The sequence below is a fragment of the Haliotis rubra genome, unplaced genomic scaffold, assembly GCF_003918875.1.
Source record: "Haliotis rubra isolate DU_JTF1 unplaced genomic scaffold, ASM391887v1 Scf894, whole genome shotgun sequence".
Classification (NCBI taxonomy): Eukaryota; Metazoa; Mollusca; class Gastropoda; order Lepetellida; family Haliotidae; genus Haliotis; species Haliotis rubra.
In genome coordinates, this window is record NW_025767628.1 from 157,291 (window position 1) to 173,955 (window position 16,665).

At 43.5% G+C, this 16,665-nt stretch overlaps 1 protein-coding gene across 3 annotated transcripts in view; it reads right to left on the reverse strand.

Moving 5' to 3' along the window:
* The window catches only part of LOC124263683 (dentin sialophosphoprotein-like), a 101,435-nt gene that overhangs the window by 45,532 nt on the left and 39,238 nt on the right, over positions 1–16,665 (reverse strand). For 2 of the 3 annotated variants that reach the window (XM_046698337.1, XM_046698339.1), the window contains exons 12-14: positions 7,861–7,920; positions 6,842–7,368; positions 3–146 (exon numbers count right to left, since the gene is read on the reverse strand). In XM_046698337.1, coding sequence (XP_046554293.1) covers positions 3–146; positions 6,842–7,368; positions 7,861–7,920 — 731 coding nt within the window. Of the gene's footprint in view, positions 1–2; positions 150–6,841; positions 7,369–7,860; positions 7,921–16,665 lie in introns of all 3 variants that reach the window. The other variant, XM_046698338.1, reaches the window with a different exon arrangement.

Here is a 16,665-nt window from a genome sequence, read left to right on the forward strand (position 1 = left end):
ACCTGAGTTTGCGGCAGGTTGTTGCGTGGACTTTCTCTTCCTCGGACTGCAGGAGGTTGGAGTGTCTGTAAAGAGAGTGTGCTGGAGCAATCCCTCCTCATCCTCTGCCACAATGTCAGCCTCTGATACCACAGGAGATGTTCCATCTGAAGACCAGTGCAAGACTCAAAGTTGTAACATGCAGATGTGTCTCACAACATAACATGCTGGATTTCTTAATATGGTCATAGCACATTGACAACTTCATTTTCAAGTTCATTGTTTAAGGGTGTAGATAAGTGACATGGTTGTACATTCATCGGTGAAAGAGAAGGTATGTTCTTATGAAGCTCTTATTATTATTCAAGTAAATTCACAGCCACTAGAAATGAGCTCTACACATTGTACCTATGTGAGGAATCAAACCGAGTCTGTTTGTGAAAAGAATTTGAACTCTGACCCTTTACTCATAATATTATCATGGATAATTATAATGTAATTTTCTGAGTAAAATTGATATTTTATACTTATCCTGACTCATGTATTATTGCTTGTCTCCTTCCTTCCGCGAACGTTAAAAAAAGCAGACGTAAAATCACTACTCACCACGAGTTGTCTACCTCTCCGTTTTGGCGGGAAAACGGCGCCACCCGTCTTCCCACTCTTCACTCTCTCCGAATTGCAAGCCCGACACTTAGATTTGGTGGAAAATCCAAAATGCCTAGCGGGGAGGCTGGGAGGGCTTACCTCATGAGTCAGGATAAGTATAAAATATCAATTTTACTCAGAAAATTACATATTTTTCCTTATCCTGACTCATGTATTATTGCTTGTAGAATCCTACAGATTTGGTGGTGGGTCAAGCCACTTCTGGATTCCAATTTGGTAATTTACGTCTTGCATACCCCCCTATGGGAACTTCCTGGTAGCACTTCAATTTACTGCTAGGCTCTGCTGCTGTAACCCTTACTTTCAGCTTTCTCTGATGGGGGGACCACAATTGTCAACTTTTGGTCCTTGCTTCTGTTAACATTACATGTGGATTTTAACAACTCCATCTCTTGATGCATGCATCAAGTGGAGAAGCGACCCTTCTTATGTACGAGTACGTCCTTACAAGTACTGGGTCTTAACACTCATGCTAGTCTGTCTTAGACGTGCATATGGACTCTAAAGCTGTAACTCTCCTGAGTGTTGGCTTTTGCAAGTCATGTGATAAAAGGGCGAGACTCTGTCTCAGCGCCTCTGTGGAACTGTCAGTTGTTGTGCTACAACAAGGGGGCCAAAATGGTGAATGCCGGAGACGTCTTCAGTGGCGATGTCTCTCAGGTAGTGGTTGGCAAACACCATGTCCGATTTCCAGAAGCAGCCCTCCATTATCGTAGTGATAGAGCAGTTTCCATGTAGAGCGAGTGTTGACGCCAGAGCTCTAATTTCATGTGGATTGGAGGCTCGTGGAGGATCAAGTCCTGCTGCTTTGTAGGCCCGTAGAATGACAGTTCTCATCCATATTGATATCGTAGTGCGAGAGATCTCGGTAGGTGTCTCTGCCGATATAGGGATGAAAAGACGCTTGAATTTTCGTCTCCTGGTCCTAACCTTTGTAGGTAGACTTTTAATGCTCTTACTGGGCACAAGGATAGGTCCTGTGTATCCTGTGGCCCAAGGACTGATGATAATGCTGGGATGTGGAATTGTCTGTCCGGTTGACCTGGCAGTTGATTCTTTGCTATAAAGTCCCATCTCAGTCCCATATGTATGATGTTTCGATTTTCATCAAATCGTGTCCTTTCAAAGTCTAGAGCATGTATTTCTGACATCCTTGCTGCTGTTGCTAAGGCAATCAGGAATAGAGTTTTCTGTGTCAAGAACTCAAAAGATGTCCTATCTAATGGTTCATAAGCGTCACTGGTGAGATGCCGTAGAACTATATTGAGGTCCCAAGCCGGAGCTTTAAATCTCTGTTGTTGGTCCTCCAGTTTAAAAGAGCGTAGTAAGGCCAGTAACTCTGGTACCTTAGTCAGTTTTACACTCGTCCTCATAGTGATAACTGAGCTCAATGCCGCTAGGTATGTTGAGAGTGTTGACCCTTTTAACCACTTCGTTTGTCTTAGGTGACAAATATAGTCCGCCACTTGAGGGTGTGTCGCTTTCATGGCTGTGAAGCCTGTTTTCAAAGCGTAGGTCTCAAAGCTTCGCCACCTGTGTGCTTGCTTTGTGTGCGGATGTACTAGCAAGTTCGTCCACTCTGGTAGTTGCAGTTGAGGCGGTCCTAGTTCTTGTATGAGAATGGGGAACCATATTCTCGCTGACCAGTAAGGCGCGCGATCAAAATCAGTTTCAGGTTCCTCGTCTGCATGATTTTCTGCAACACTTTCGGTATTAGAGCTGGTGGCGGGAACGCGTAAGCGTTTAGTCCTTCCCAAGAGATGCTTAGAGCATCTGTTGCCCATGATCGTGGATCTGGTATTGGGAGAGACGAATGTTACCAGTTGATTGTTGAATCTTGTGGCAAACAAGTCTATTAGTGGCGCTCCTATCTCTTGTATGATCTGTTTGAAGATTTCTGGATATAGCATCCATTCTGTTGGGGATGGCTGAGTTGGACGAGATAGTGCGTCTGCTATCACATTCTTGGCTCCTGGAATGTGGCATGCTTTTATGTGGATATTCAGATTGTCTGTTATGCTGAACAGATGAAAGCAAAGGTTCAAAAGGTTCGCCGACCTTGTTGATCCTTGTTTGTTTATGTAGAACGCCACTGTGGAGTTGTCCTTGTGTACCATCAGATGAGCATTTTTTAGAATGCTGGTCCAGTGAAGTATGGCGTTTATCACTGCTTTCATTTCTAGCATGTTGATATGCAGATCTTTCTCTTGTAATGTCCATTTCCCAGCTGACACTTCGTTGTCGAGGTGTGCTCCCCATCCTTGGAGAGATGCGTCCACATAGAGATGCGTTTTGCACTCCAGTTCTGCTAAGTAGGTGCCTCCACAAACATTCGATCTCTGAGTCCACCATAGTAGATATGGTTTTAGTCTGTCCGGGAGTCCGAAGGGGTCCGGATCGTCCAGATGTGCAATTACGAAGACCTGTAGTGGGCGTAGTTGTAATCTCCCTCTGCGCGTCATATCCTGTGCTGACGTGAGGAGACCCAACAGACTCTGCCACTGTCGGAGTGGCCACGGAGAGAGTAGAGCTTGCGATACCATCTGTTGTATCTGTTGTAACGGTCCTCTGGAACCGCTATGCGGTAATCTGTTGTGATGAGGTGAATTCCTAGGAACTGCAGGTCCTGTGTAGGCTCTAGTTCCGACTTGAGGACTGAGTAGATTCTGCCAACTTCGTAGTAATAATGGAGAGAGTAGTGCTTGAGATACAATGGCTTGTATCTAGATCCAACGATCGTGAAACCCTTGCCATGTCCGTAAGGGAAACGAAGCAATGTCAGACTCTGTGACTGCCATCGTTGTGAAGTCTATGTAAGGTAGACTGGCTGCCGTAACCAAAAGTCCGTCAAACGTATGTTGCTGCAATTCGCCTGATGAACCGTCTTCAATGCTGACAGGGAAGGTCTCTAACCCCGTGAAGACAGTCGGATCACGTAGTTCCCGTCTAACTGGACAGTAATTGAGGCCTTCCTCCCACGTTGACAGGTTGTTGTCACTTGTAAACAATTCCCTGACATGTGAACTACGTCCGACTTCTGCGCAGGGCGTTGTCTCTCATGGACCAATCAAAATGAAGCATTTTGATTCCTTAGCTTCCCACGATGTGACGTCACCGGTGTAGCAGAAAAAAGGTCCTTGTAGAATCTTGTGCAGTCGTTGATATCTTATCAACACTCGGTCTTGTCCGTAGCCTTCCGGAGTTACACGAGTGACCACGTGTATAGAGGGTTGAATGGTAAACGCGCGAAAGATTTCGCCGCGTAATACCGATGTAGGTAGGCTGTTTTCCTGGCTGCTGTGACTGTTACTTCAGTCCTGAAGATAATGCAGTCGTCCTTTTATACAGATGATCAGCTGAAATCCATACTTCCTTAGCGCTGTTACTTGTAGACTGTATTCATCTGTCTCAATGAAGCGCCGTAAAATACCCTCTTTGTGTTGAAACACACAGGTCCTTGTAGAGTTGATGCTCAACTTTGTTGTAAGTGCTACAAAGGGAGTCGTTGATGATTTTGTAGTTTACATCAATCTCTGGAGCCATTATGCAGGGTCCCATGTAAAGTAGCGGGAATTCCCAAGCTTGGACGTTGGGAATATGTTGACTTTGTAACTTCATAGCCTTAGCAAGGCTGTGCTAAACCACGCCAATGTGAATACCTGAAGATCTGTACGCAAGTGAAGATCTCTATATGGACATGAGTCCCTCCTGGATTCTTCAGATACATCTCTAACCTTTGAGAAGGTGTAGGTTGTTAGCACCAAGGAGTGCAGTTAGTCCCGTTATTATCTTCTGATGTAGATACATCTATCTAAAAATTCGCAACGATGTGAATCCCGTCCTGGATTCAGTCTGAAGATCTGCGCAGGTGATGAATTCGGACAAGAGTACCCCTCTTGAACTTCAACACCTGTCCCTCTGTCTTTGCGCAGGCGAAGATTTCTTAATTCATGCTGAAGAGTTCCTTCGTATAGGCTCACAACGAAGATCAAGGTCTGAGGGTGAAGTGGGATGGCCAAGGACGTCTATATTAATCGTCGAAACTGCAGAGCATGACTGTCAAGTGCGTGATCCTTCACATATTTCTTCATGCCGATTACCTCCCGCAGCTTCGTCCTTTAGGCTTGCACGAACCGTCCATTAGGTCCATCATTTGCTGCATAAAAATACCCGTGTTGAAGGTCTGCGACGACTGCAGATGTAGTGACGCATCTGAGAGTGTAGCGGCTTTTTGCGTTGAACTGTGGGATATTTGGAGACTGGAACTTTGTTGCCTTCTCGAAGGCTGCGTCAAATTCCTCAGGTACGTCCGAGACCGGGTCAATTGGAGGTAGGGTGATTGTGTCTACATCATCGTCCTTCATTAGGTACGTGAATGCTTCATTCTCTTCTTTAGCGGGTGACGCTAAGTCCAGTCGATTAGCCATCCAATATTTTATTCCTGAGTCCGAAAATATGATTCCGCCATCGTCCTCTGTATCATGTCCAGTTGGATATGATCGTTGAGTATTCTCCCTACATGGAGATCTGCGTGGCAATCTGTGTGGAGATGAGTACGTAGAACTATGTGTAGTTCTAAGAGGAGATCTGTATGGCGACCTTTGTGGAGGTGAGCGTCTACGTGTCCGGGGTTGCCTTCGCGAAGACAATATGTTCCTATGTGGTGAATCCCTTGACGACCTGCATGGTGATGGTGACATTCTTGATGATCTATCTGACGACCTTCGCGCAGGTGAGAGATTTTGTTGAGGGTCTGAGTCCTGAGACGTTTCTCTGTATCTTCTTGGAGGTGTAAGCCTCTCTGTGATGTAGGTAGCCTGCACGAAGGCTCTTCATTAGCTTCATCATCAGATGACGATCTATTTTGGTCGGATGAATGTCCCTTCCTTCGCGCAGGTTCGTTGACGTCGTGCAGGGTAGGTCTGCTCTTAGTCCTAGAGCTAGAACCTCTTGTAGATATCTCAGATGCACCACCGGTGCGGGGTCCTTCGTGCAGCACTGGTTGAGCATGAGAGGCGGCTGCCTGACCATCATGCAAGGTCCTTTCCTGCGCGAAGCGCTTCTCCATCAGGTCCATCATCTGTTGGGAGAATTGCTGCATGAAGGTCCCGGGGTTGAATGTCTGCGACGACTGTAGAGATGACGCATCTGAGAGGGTAGCGATATGGTCCAGGGATCGCTGTACCTCATGGGTCCCTGCTGTCAGTGTAGAAGGTAACTCAGACTGCGTCGATAACGTTGCTGACGTTGCCGAGGCCTGTGTCTTCTTCTTATGCAGTATCTCTGGGATGAGGATAGGCGGTTCTTCGTACAAGCCTATTTCTTCCATCGGGACGATCTCGGCAGAGAAGGTCCTTGTAGTCTGTGAAGAGCTCCCAGTAGATCTCGTTGAAGCCTTAGGGATGTAAGGCTTCTTCTGCGACGAAGATGGCCTCTTCTTCTTCGTATGGGTTGAGGAGTTGTCCGACGTAGAAGATCTTTTCTTTGACGTAATGGCGGACTTCATCCCACTCATCTTCTGGCGCCTCCGGCAGGTCACTGGATGGAAGTATGTCGTCTGACAACGACAGACAGCTCTTTAGGGACTCAGCCGGTTTAGCCATGACTTGTAACAGCCGCCTGGATTTATCCTTAGCACGTCTAAGTACAGAGAAATAATCATTATTAAATTCAATTTTTTGTTAGTTGCTGACATAATTTACAGCGAGAGCTGGAAGTACATATTGTTGTGCAACTAGGGCACAATAAATGCGGGTCTAGTAGAGAACCTAAACCTACAACGAAAACAGGTTTTCATGAAATGTAAACAAACTGAACAATCACTTGAAACCGTGAATAAACAGTCAAATTTGCTAATAAATTTCAAACCATATTGTAGAAAGATACTCCCTGAAACCTTATAAAGGTAACTTATAGGGTAATAACTAAGTTAGCAAAGGATATAGTGCCGTGTTGGAGACACAGGTGCTCTCCCAACCGTCCACTAGGGCGAAGAAGGAGAGAGTGAAGAGTGGGAAGACGAATGGCGCCGTTTTCCCCCCAAAACGGAGAGGGAGGCACCTCGTGGTGAGTAGTGATTTTACGTCTGCTTTTTTGAATGGAGCTTCAAAAAGGAGATACAAGTGTTCCACTAACGTTCGAGGAAGGAAGGAGACAAGTAATAATACATGAGTCAGGATAAGGAAAAATTTACCTTTTCCTGCACGTTTCTTTACATTTTCTGTCTTCTTCCTTGTTGTCTTCTTTCCTTTCACAGTATCTTCCTCCATAACATCTCCTGCACTGTTCCTTTTCTGTTTCACACTATGTTTCGGAGACTTGCTCTTCTTCACAGTATCTTCCTCCATAACATCTCCTGCACTGTTCCTTTTCTGTTTCACACTATGTTTCGGAGACTTGCTCTTCTTCACAGTATCTTCCTCCATAACATCTCCTGCACTGTTCCTTTTCTGTTTCACACTATGTTTCGGAGACTTGCTCTTCTTCACAGGTTTCTTCTTTTTGGGTGGCTTGTCATCTACCATCCAGAATTCCTCTTCCGTTGAGTCCAGTCCTTCCTCCTGTCTGGATGAGGTGCTCCTGTTGATGCTGGCTGGTCTGAGACAAAGGAAGTCACAATTGGGATCATCCTTGTTGCCATGGTCACTGGTAGCTTCTTCCTCCACAACTGATTCCAGTGGAGGAGGCTGTGTCAGCCCAGACACAGCAGGCAGGCTGCCACTGAAACAGGTTTACACATTTCTAAGAACACAGATTTAGCAAAAGCTGCTTTATGTCATAGTCAGACACATCATAACAGTAAACAATCAAGCTGAAAATGTGCAATTATCCACATTCTTAAAGTAAAGGGACATTCTATCTGCACTGTAATGGGAATCGATGGTAGTGGTGACCTATACTCATATAGAATCCTTATTGGCATATCAATTGATGTCAGTGAAGTCTGAAGTTACTAACTTCCAACTTGCCAGAAAAACATATCTCCAAGCAGGCAAGTCTAGTTTCAGTATGATCTACACTCCAATCACCTACAGAGTACACAAGCAGCCACTTCACCCATTCAAGCTCAAGTTTTAAGAACTGTCGACAAACCCTACCCTCTAAAACATTCCCTGAGTATCCTCACAAACAAAGTGACACATTGGAATAGAGCATCAGACTGGTTTTGTACCAAGCTTTCCAATTATGTGAGGACTGTTAATGTGATCTTACCTTGTTTCAGTCTGTGATCTTCTCTCTTGGCTGTCATTCAGGAGCTTGGAGTAAGACAGTCTGTAAGATAAGGAACATAACAGAATACTAATTGATCATGATTCTTCTCTATGTGTAAGATAAGGAACATAACAGAATACTAATTGATCATGATTCTTCTCTATGTGTAAGATAAGGAACATAACAGAATACTAATTGATCATGATTCTTCTCTATGTGTAAGATAAGGAACATAACAGAATACTAATTGGTCATGATTCTTCTCTATGTGTAAGATAAGGAACATAACAGAATACTAATTGATCATGATTCTTCTCTATGTGATGCTGTAGCTGTATTTATTACGTATGTTCTGAATATCTTTAGGAGATAATTTTGGTTATTTCAAACAGGTGTTGTGTGTTTCAGTGTTGTCACAACCCCTAGTGTACAGTGTGACCCTGTGTACTTAAAAGAACCCACGAATCCATTGGTATATGTCAAGATGGTGGCCACATGAATATGTGCAAACGCCTAGTTGCGGGTACAGCAACATGCAGTAAATTTGGACAAAGTACTGTGACTATGTGTCCCAGTCCACCCAGTTGTGAATGGGTACCTCATAAGGATGGGAAAGCCACATTAACTCGGTGCACCTAGTGGCTGCAAGAGTTGTATGCTCCCCAGGGAGTTGAGATTGATAATACGAAGTGCCGTTGAGACTGACATCCTATGATCGAAGGAAAAACGAAAGCGCCTGTGAGCAGCCTAGTTTGAACTCAGCGCTATATAAATAGATTATAATAAATAATAACGACTGTTGTGTAACCAAACTAGGTTATTTAATGATAATGACTTCATAATGCCGAACTTTCTGTTGCCACCGCAATATTGCAAATTAACATTATAACTCCATTCAGGCAGTTTTTTTACCAAAAATATCAACCAAAGAAAGCATTAGGTTTATGGATAATCAGATTTCAATTTCAGTGTCCTGGGAAGTATTATTATTTTTTAAATGAATATTTTCAATATTTATTTTCATCTATAAAGTAGTCGCGACAGAGTTATCTCCCTTTCATTTTGTTTCCATCTGGCATTGACTGCTTGATTTGTCATCATGGATCACACTGTTTTCCCGTCCTGTGTGTAATAAATAGATCACAAAACTTGTGGATGTAGAATATGGAAAATGTTCCAACTCACTTTTGCTCGTGAAAAAAATCTCAGAATATTTTCCATATTCAACACCCATTTACTTTGTAATCTCTATTCCACAGCTTAAATCAATGTCAGCAGTTTGTCGTCCATGTGACTGTTTTAATAATGCTACTGTTCAGTGAAGGGTATTCTAAGTTCCTTTTACAATTGATATATTTTTCAGTTAGAAGAAAAACAATAAGATTCTCACTCAAAATGGTACGACTACATCTTAGTTTACACCATACATTGAATAAATTAATGCTGCTCCAAACAGATTCACATGAACACAATGAAAGCTTGGGTAATAAGGTCTTTTATATTTATGGCCAAATGACTGCCCAAGGTGAGATAATTCATGTTTTAAATCTCGAGGAGAACAGGAATAATATTATAGTTAAAGCGGATGCATATGCTGGAAATCAGAAGGACACTGTAACATGGTAACTTGATAGTATCCAAAATATTCTTAACAACATGCTCAATCTATTCCATTGTTACGTGATCCCACTGCCATCACAATTCTGTTCACTATTCCCATGTGTTGTGTAATAAAGCCTAGTTTCACTCTCCTGGGCAGTTAAAGGATTTTAAAAAGGTTAAACATAATGCATTTTTATTACATAATGCCATTCAAACATGAATATATACCACATCTGCACCATGCATTTACGACAAAAAATCGTAAAACTTATCAATATGCACCAAAACTAACACCACTTTAGCCGGTTATCTCCCAATTGACAGACACCCATATGACAGACACCCAATTGACAGACACTGAACTAGAAGGTTAATTAGGGTAACACCTATGGGCATAATGGAACAGTCCACTGTCTTGTGAGTTAAGCAGGGTGAGCCTGAAACAGGTTCGTTACTGAGAAGTTTGATTGTGGGTAAATAGAACTTTGTTGTGATTAAATGATAAATGATTTCTCTTCTCAAAATTGATTTACTATCAATTACTGTCGAATATAAAACAGGTTTGTCACTGAGAGGTTTGATTGTGTTTATTGATAGAAAAGACCCCTCCCAATAATAGCATACGTACAACAGACGTTAACTGAGAAAACGTTTTGTTGGAGAGATATAGATATGTACATAATTGAAAACATTCTGATTTGCAGTAAATAAGACACCTGCATTGCCATGTAAGATACGATTAATACGAATCAGTGTTCTAATTTTAACAATACTTTCTAAAGATTGTAACAGTTATTGGACATTCAAGGAATGGCCACAGTCACATGATGCGTCATATTTTAAATGTTTATTCTAAATAAATCGTGCACTCGTCATATATCTTAATATTGTGTGCAAAACATATAACTTCTTTATTCGATATTTAGGCTCACATTTGTCTTTATTTGATTTACATGATACAACAGTGTCGCAATTTGTAATAGCTAAGCTAATGCCGACTCCCCTTAGACTAGAAGGTTAGTGACCGAAATGTTTATGACAATACACTTTTTATATATAGCAGCAATAAAAATTCAAATTCTTTTCGTCCATCTTTCAAAATAAATAATATACCCCGGTAGTTTCAGTTTGTACCTGTGTTTTTACTTGGACTATTCCATTATAATGTGTAGGTAACAGGTAGTAGATAATCTGTTCACTGAACCGTAAATGTTGTTGTTTTAAGGTGTCTGCGAACTGGCTGTCTGCGTAATGGGAGGACACCCTTTAGCCCCACCCACTCATATGCATATTTTAAATTTTTAGTGGTCGTCCGTCTGTGGGGGTGACGTCATACCAGAGAGTCCGCTTAGTATGTTGACATTTCTATAGTGTGTACGCCTTCCAGTTAAAAGTGACACGAAGCCATAGGTGGATCCAGAGGCGTGTGTGTGTGTGTGTGTGTGCGTGTGCGTGCGTGCGTGCGTGCGTAGGGGTGCTCACCCCTCTTTTGTCCTGAAAGTTTATTAAATGACGATTGAAGTGTGGTATCCGCCCTTGGAAGTGCAATATTTTGAGTGGAGCTTTTGTTCTTGTGATTACGTATTGGAAACTGACAACTTCACTTCAAGATTTGATGATCATCCAGTTGCGTAAACCACACGAATGTTGAGAAAGTTGCATTCCGGACGCGATGTTGGTTGTAGGTGAGTTTTAGGATGTAGTTGCTTTGGAGCAACATAAACACTCCAGCCTGAAAACAGCCTAAATGCCCAAGCAGTGACCAAGATTGGAGAACCCAAGTGGGTAATCAGCTACTCCAAAACCAAAAAGACCAACATGTGGTAAACATAATACAATCATGTAATTTTTTGATTAAAATTGATATTTTATACTTATCCTGACTCATGCTTAATTGCTTGTCGTCTTCTTCTTGCAAACTATAGTGGAACACTTGAATCCCCTTTTGAAGCTCCCTTAAAAGAAGTGGACGGAAAATCACTCACCCCAGTAGTCTCCGTTTCCCCCATCTTTTGGTGCGAAAGTTGGTCACATGATCAGCCATGCTTGTCACTCTCTCTGTATGTTCGAGCCCGACACTTGGATTTGCAGGGAAATCCAGAGTGCCATGAGGGGAGGTTGGGAGGGCTAACCTCATGAGTCAGGATAAGTATTAAATATCAATTTTAATCAGAATTTTTTTCCTTATCCTGACTCATGCTTAATTGCTTGTGGAATCCGACGGAAACGGTGGTGGGTCAAGCCACTCTGGATTCTCTGCTGATTTACGTCCTTATACCCCTTTGGGAACTTCTAGTGGCATTTGTCCTTTCTTCCAGCTTCCTCTGATGAGTGGGGGGGACCACAACTTGTCAGACTTATGCTGGAATATCTTCTCCTGACATTCTGTGTGGATTTATGCAGCTCCATCTCTTGATGCTTGCATCAAGTGGAGAAGTGACCCTACTTCGTGTACAAGCAAGTCCTTACAAGTACAGGGTCCATCACTCATGCTAGCCTGTCCTAGATGTGCGCATGGACTTTAAAACCGTAACTCTGTTGAGTGTTGGCTTTTACAAGTCACGTGACAAAGGGGTGAGATTGATCTCAGCGTCTTTGAGGTACCGTCAATTGTTGTGCTACAAGGGACCAAAACTGGTGGATGCCGGAGACGTCCTCTGTAGCCATGTCTCTGAGGTAGTGGTTGGCAAACACCGTCTCCTATCTCCAAAAGCAGCCCTCCATTATTGTTGAGATGGAGCAGTTTCCATGCAGAGCTAGTGTGGATGCCAGTGCTCTGACTTCATGAGGATTGGGAGGCTCTTGGAGGATCAAGTCCTGCTGCTTTATAGCCTTTCAATATGACAGCTCTCATCCATATTGATATAGTTGTACGTGAGACTTCTGTAGGTGTCTCCGTAGATAGAGGGATGAAAAGGCGCTTGAATTTTTCGTCTCCTCAATTTAGACCTCTGTAGATATATTTTCAATGCTCTGACTGGACATAAGGATCGATCTTGCGTATCCTGTGGTCCTAATATCGATGAAAGTGCTGGGATATGGAATTGTCTGTCTGGTTGACCGGGCAGTTGATTGTTTGCTATAAAATCCCATCTTAGTCCCAGATGCACTGTGTCACAATGCGTGTCAAATATTGTTCTTCTGAAGTCTAGAGCATGAATTTCTGACATCCTTGTCGCTGTTGCTAGGGCTACGAGGAACAGGGTTTTATGAGTTAATTTCTCATATGATGTCCTTTCTAGTGGTTCATAATCTTCACTGGTAAGATGCTGTAAAACCACATTGAGATCCCAAACGGGCGCCTTGAATTTCCTTTGTTGCTCTTCCAACTTGAATGAGAGTAGTAGTGCCAGTATCTCTGGTACTTTGATCAGTTTTATACCCGATTCCATCGTGATAACTGTGCTCAAGGCCGCTAGGTATGTAGAGAGTGTAGATCCCTTTAATCGTTTTGTCTGTCTAAGATGACAAAGATATTCCGCCACTTGAGGATGTGTTGCTTCCATCGCATATTCCTTTATTCCGTGCATATTTCTCAAAACTTTGCCACTTGTCATCATACAAGTTACGGGTTGATCTTCTTAAGGCTATGGTTACTGCTATGGCCGCTCTGGTGGAATATCCTCTTTTCTTCAAGCAAGTCGTGATACGCTCCATGCGTGTAGCTGAAACATTGTTGGATTTCAGTGTGCTTGCTTGGTGTGTGGATGAATCAGTAGATTTAGCTACTTGTAGAATTGGCTTTCCTAGATCTTGTATAAGGTTGGGAAACCGCAGTCTCGCTGCCCAATAGGGCTTGACCAAAATCAGTTGTAACTTGTTTGTCACCTTGATTCCCCGTAATACCTTTGGTATTAACGCTGGAGGAGGGAACGCGTAAGCGTTTAGTCCTTCCCAAGAGATGCTTAGAGCATCTTTTGCCCATGCTTGTGGATCTGGAAACGGAGAGATGAATGTTGGTAGTTGTTTGTTGAACTTGGTTGCAAACAAGTCTACCAGCGGGGATCCTACTGTCTGAATGATGTCTCTGAACGCCTCTGGATATAACATTCACTCCGTCGGTAATGGATTCATTGGACGGTATAGGGGGTCTGCTATCACATTTCTGGCTTCAGGAATGTGTGATGCTTTTATGTCGATGTTCAGGTTGTCTACTATGCTGAATAGATGAAAGCTGAGGTCTAACATATTCTTTGATCTTGTTGACCCTTGTTTGTTGATGTAGAAGAGGTCTAACATATTCTTTGATCTTATTCACCCTTGTTTGTTGATGTAGAACACCACCGTGGAGTTGTCCGTATGGATCATCAGTTGTGCGTTCCTTTGTATGCTGGACCAGTGTAGTAAGGCGTTTATTACTGCTTCCATCTTGAGCATGTTGATGTGCAGACTCTGCTCCTGATTCGACCATTTCCCTGCTGCCACTTCGTTGTCGAGGTGAACTTCCCAGCCTTGAAGTGATGCATCTACGTAGAGATGAGTGTTGCACTCCAGCTCTGATAAGTAGGATCCTCCACAAATATTCGACTTCCTACTCCACCATAGAAGATATGGTTTCAATCCGTCCGGTAGTCCTAAGGAGACCAGACGGTCGAGTCATGTCTTGTGCTGACGTGAGAAAACTGAGTAGGCTCTGCCAACTTCGTAGTGGTAACGGAGAGAGTAGTGCTTAAGATGCCATGGCTTGTATCTAGACCCAACTATTCTTTGAGACGACAATGCGATTCTGCGGTGATATGAACATCTTCCCAAATGTCTGCTCATATCCTACGTTGTAGGTACCCTTGCCATGTCTGTAATGGCAGCGAAGCAACATGTCTGGTTCTGGCAACATGACTTGAAGTTTATTTCTTCAATCTTCCGATAATATGTTAAAAGGACTTGTCATCAGAATCGCCACAAGTGCAGTGATGATGCATAATTCGTCGTCTCTAGATGTACTGGAATTGCCAAAGCTGTGAAGTCTAATTATAGTAGACTGGCTGCCTCGAGCAGAAATCGTCAAAAGTATGTTGCTGCAATTCGTCAGATTACCAATCTTCAAACTGCTGACAGGGAAGGTCCTTATGACCCGTGAAGACGGTCAAATCACGCTGAACCCTGCTAACTGGACTGTAAATGGAGCCTTCCTCCCACGTTGAAAAGTTGTTTACGATTGTAGATAACTTCCTGACACGTGAGCTGTGCCTGACTTCTGCACAGGGCGTTGTCTCTCATGGACCAATCAGATTGCAGCATTTGATTCATCTCAGATTCCCGCGATGTGATGTCACCGGTGTTGTAGGAAAAAGATCCTTGTAAAATCTTGTGCAGCCGTTGATTTCTGTCATCAACACTCGGCCTTGTCCGTAACTTCCCGGAATACACGAGTGAACACGTGTATAGTAGGCTGAGTGGAAAATGCGCGAAAGATGTCGCCGCGTAATATCGATGTAGGTAGACTGTTTCCCTGGCTGTTGTGACTTTTCTCTTCTTCACTGAAGATAATGCAGTCATCATTTTAGCTGAAGTTCCATACTTGCTTAACGTTGATACTTGTAGACTGTAGTCATCAGTCTCAATGAAGCGCCTTAAAATAACCGATTGTGTTGAATACACAAAAGTTATTGTAGAGTTGCCATATTTCTTGTCTCTAGCTCTCTGAATTCCTGCAAATTTAGATTTGCCAGAGTAGCGCTGTGATGTCTGTCTGATAACGCTGGCCAGTGTATCGATGGACTTGATCATCATGACTTCTCTGGACTCCTTCGTAACTTCTTTAGCGACGTCCTCAATTTCCTCTGCGAAGATATTCGTTGCTGCCCATGGAGCTCTGAATAGCGGTTTGGTGAACTTCTCACTCCATTTACAAGATGATAGTAGACCTTGTCTTCGTAGCAGTGTTAGTGTAGACGCTAAATGTTCTGACATGAACTGTTGGTCTTTCCTTTGGGTCAGTAAGGCTGAGTAGATCATCCGATCTTCTTCGGATGTTGAGTTTGCAAACTTCGCAATTAGGGTTTCGTTGATGGCTCTTGATCTGGCTAAACCAAAGAAGGTACGTCTAGTGGCTGTGTCTAGTTGCGCTAGCTTCTTGTCCTCCACTTTATAAGTCCTGATCCGAGCGTCATTGATGAGTTTATAGTTTTCATCTACTTCTGGGGCCTTCATGAATGGTTTCATATTGTGTAGTGAAAATCTCTTAGCATTACACAGTGGAATGCTTTGACTCTGAAAATTCGTTGCCTTCTTGAAGGCTGAACTGAGGTTGTCTGGGACGTCCAGTACCGGATCTATGGGTGGCAGTTTTAGCGTGTCACAATCGTCGTTAGACATCATGTACGTGTAGGCTTCATTATTCTCCTTAGATGGAGATGCAAGCTCCAGACCATTAGCCATCCAGGATTTGATCTCTGTATCTGAGAAGATAACTCCTCCATCATCTTCCGGTTTCGATGTGTCTCGTTCTGAAGATCGTTGCCGTTGGTCCTGATCTCTAGGTGGAGATCTATGTGTAAGCCTGCGCGAAGGCACTCGCGAGTGCCTTATTGGAGATGTACTAGGTGATCTGTATCTGCGTGGTGACGACCATGAAGATCTTGCCGAGGATCTGTGCGACGGTGCCTGTCTCTATAAGCTGTATGCCTTCGTGAAGGCGTATAATCTCTTCTGCGTGGTGTACGCGTGGACCTCTGGTGATTGTCTGAGTCCGAGGATGAAGATGATCTGCGATGCTTTCGCGAATGCTCCTCGTCTATAGCAGGAGTTTCTTCATAATTGTTGCTTCCTTCGTGAATGCCTTCGCAGGTGCTGTCTCGGTTGTTGTTTCCATGAGTATCTTCAGCAGTGGTTCTTCTGTGAATGCCTTCACGAGATTCGTCACAAGAGTTGCTGTCTTCCTGGGCGTTCCCTTCACGAACGTTTTCTTCACGCAGGTTGCGTCCTTCATCCCGATGAGGTGTAGACGATGTTCGTCCTCCTTGCAGACTCGTCTGCTTCTCTGCAGTCTTCTGAACGAACCTACGTTCAATCAGGTCCATCATCTGCTGGGTAAACTGCTGCATAAAGATGCCTGGATTGAAGGTCTGCGCTGATAACTGGTGTTGTTGTACAGATGACGCCGCATCTGACAGTGCTGAGGTGTCATCTAAGGACTGCCTGTCCTCTCTGGTATCTGCAGTCTGCGTAGATAGGCCGTCTGACTGAGTTGATATAGGTGCAGAC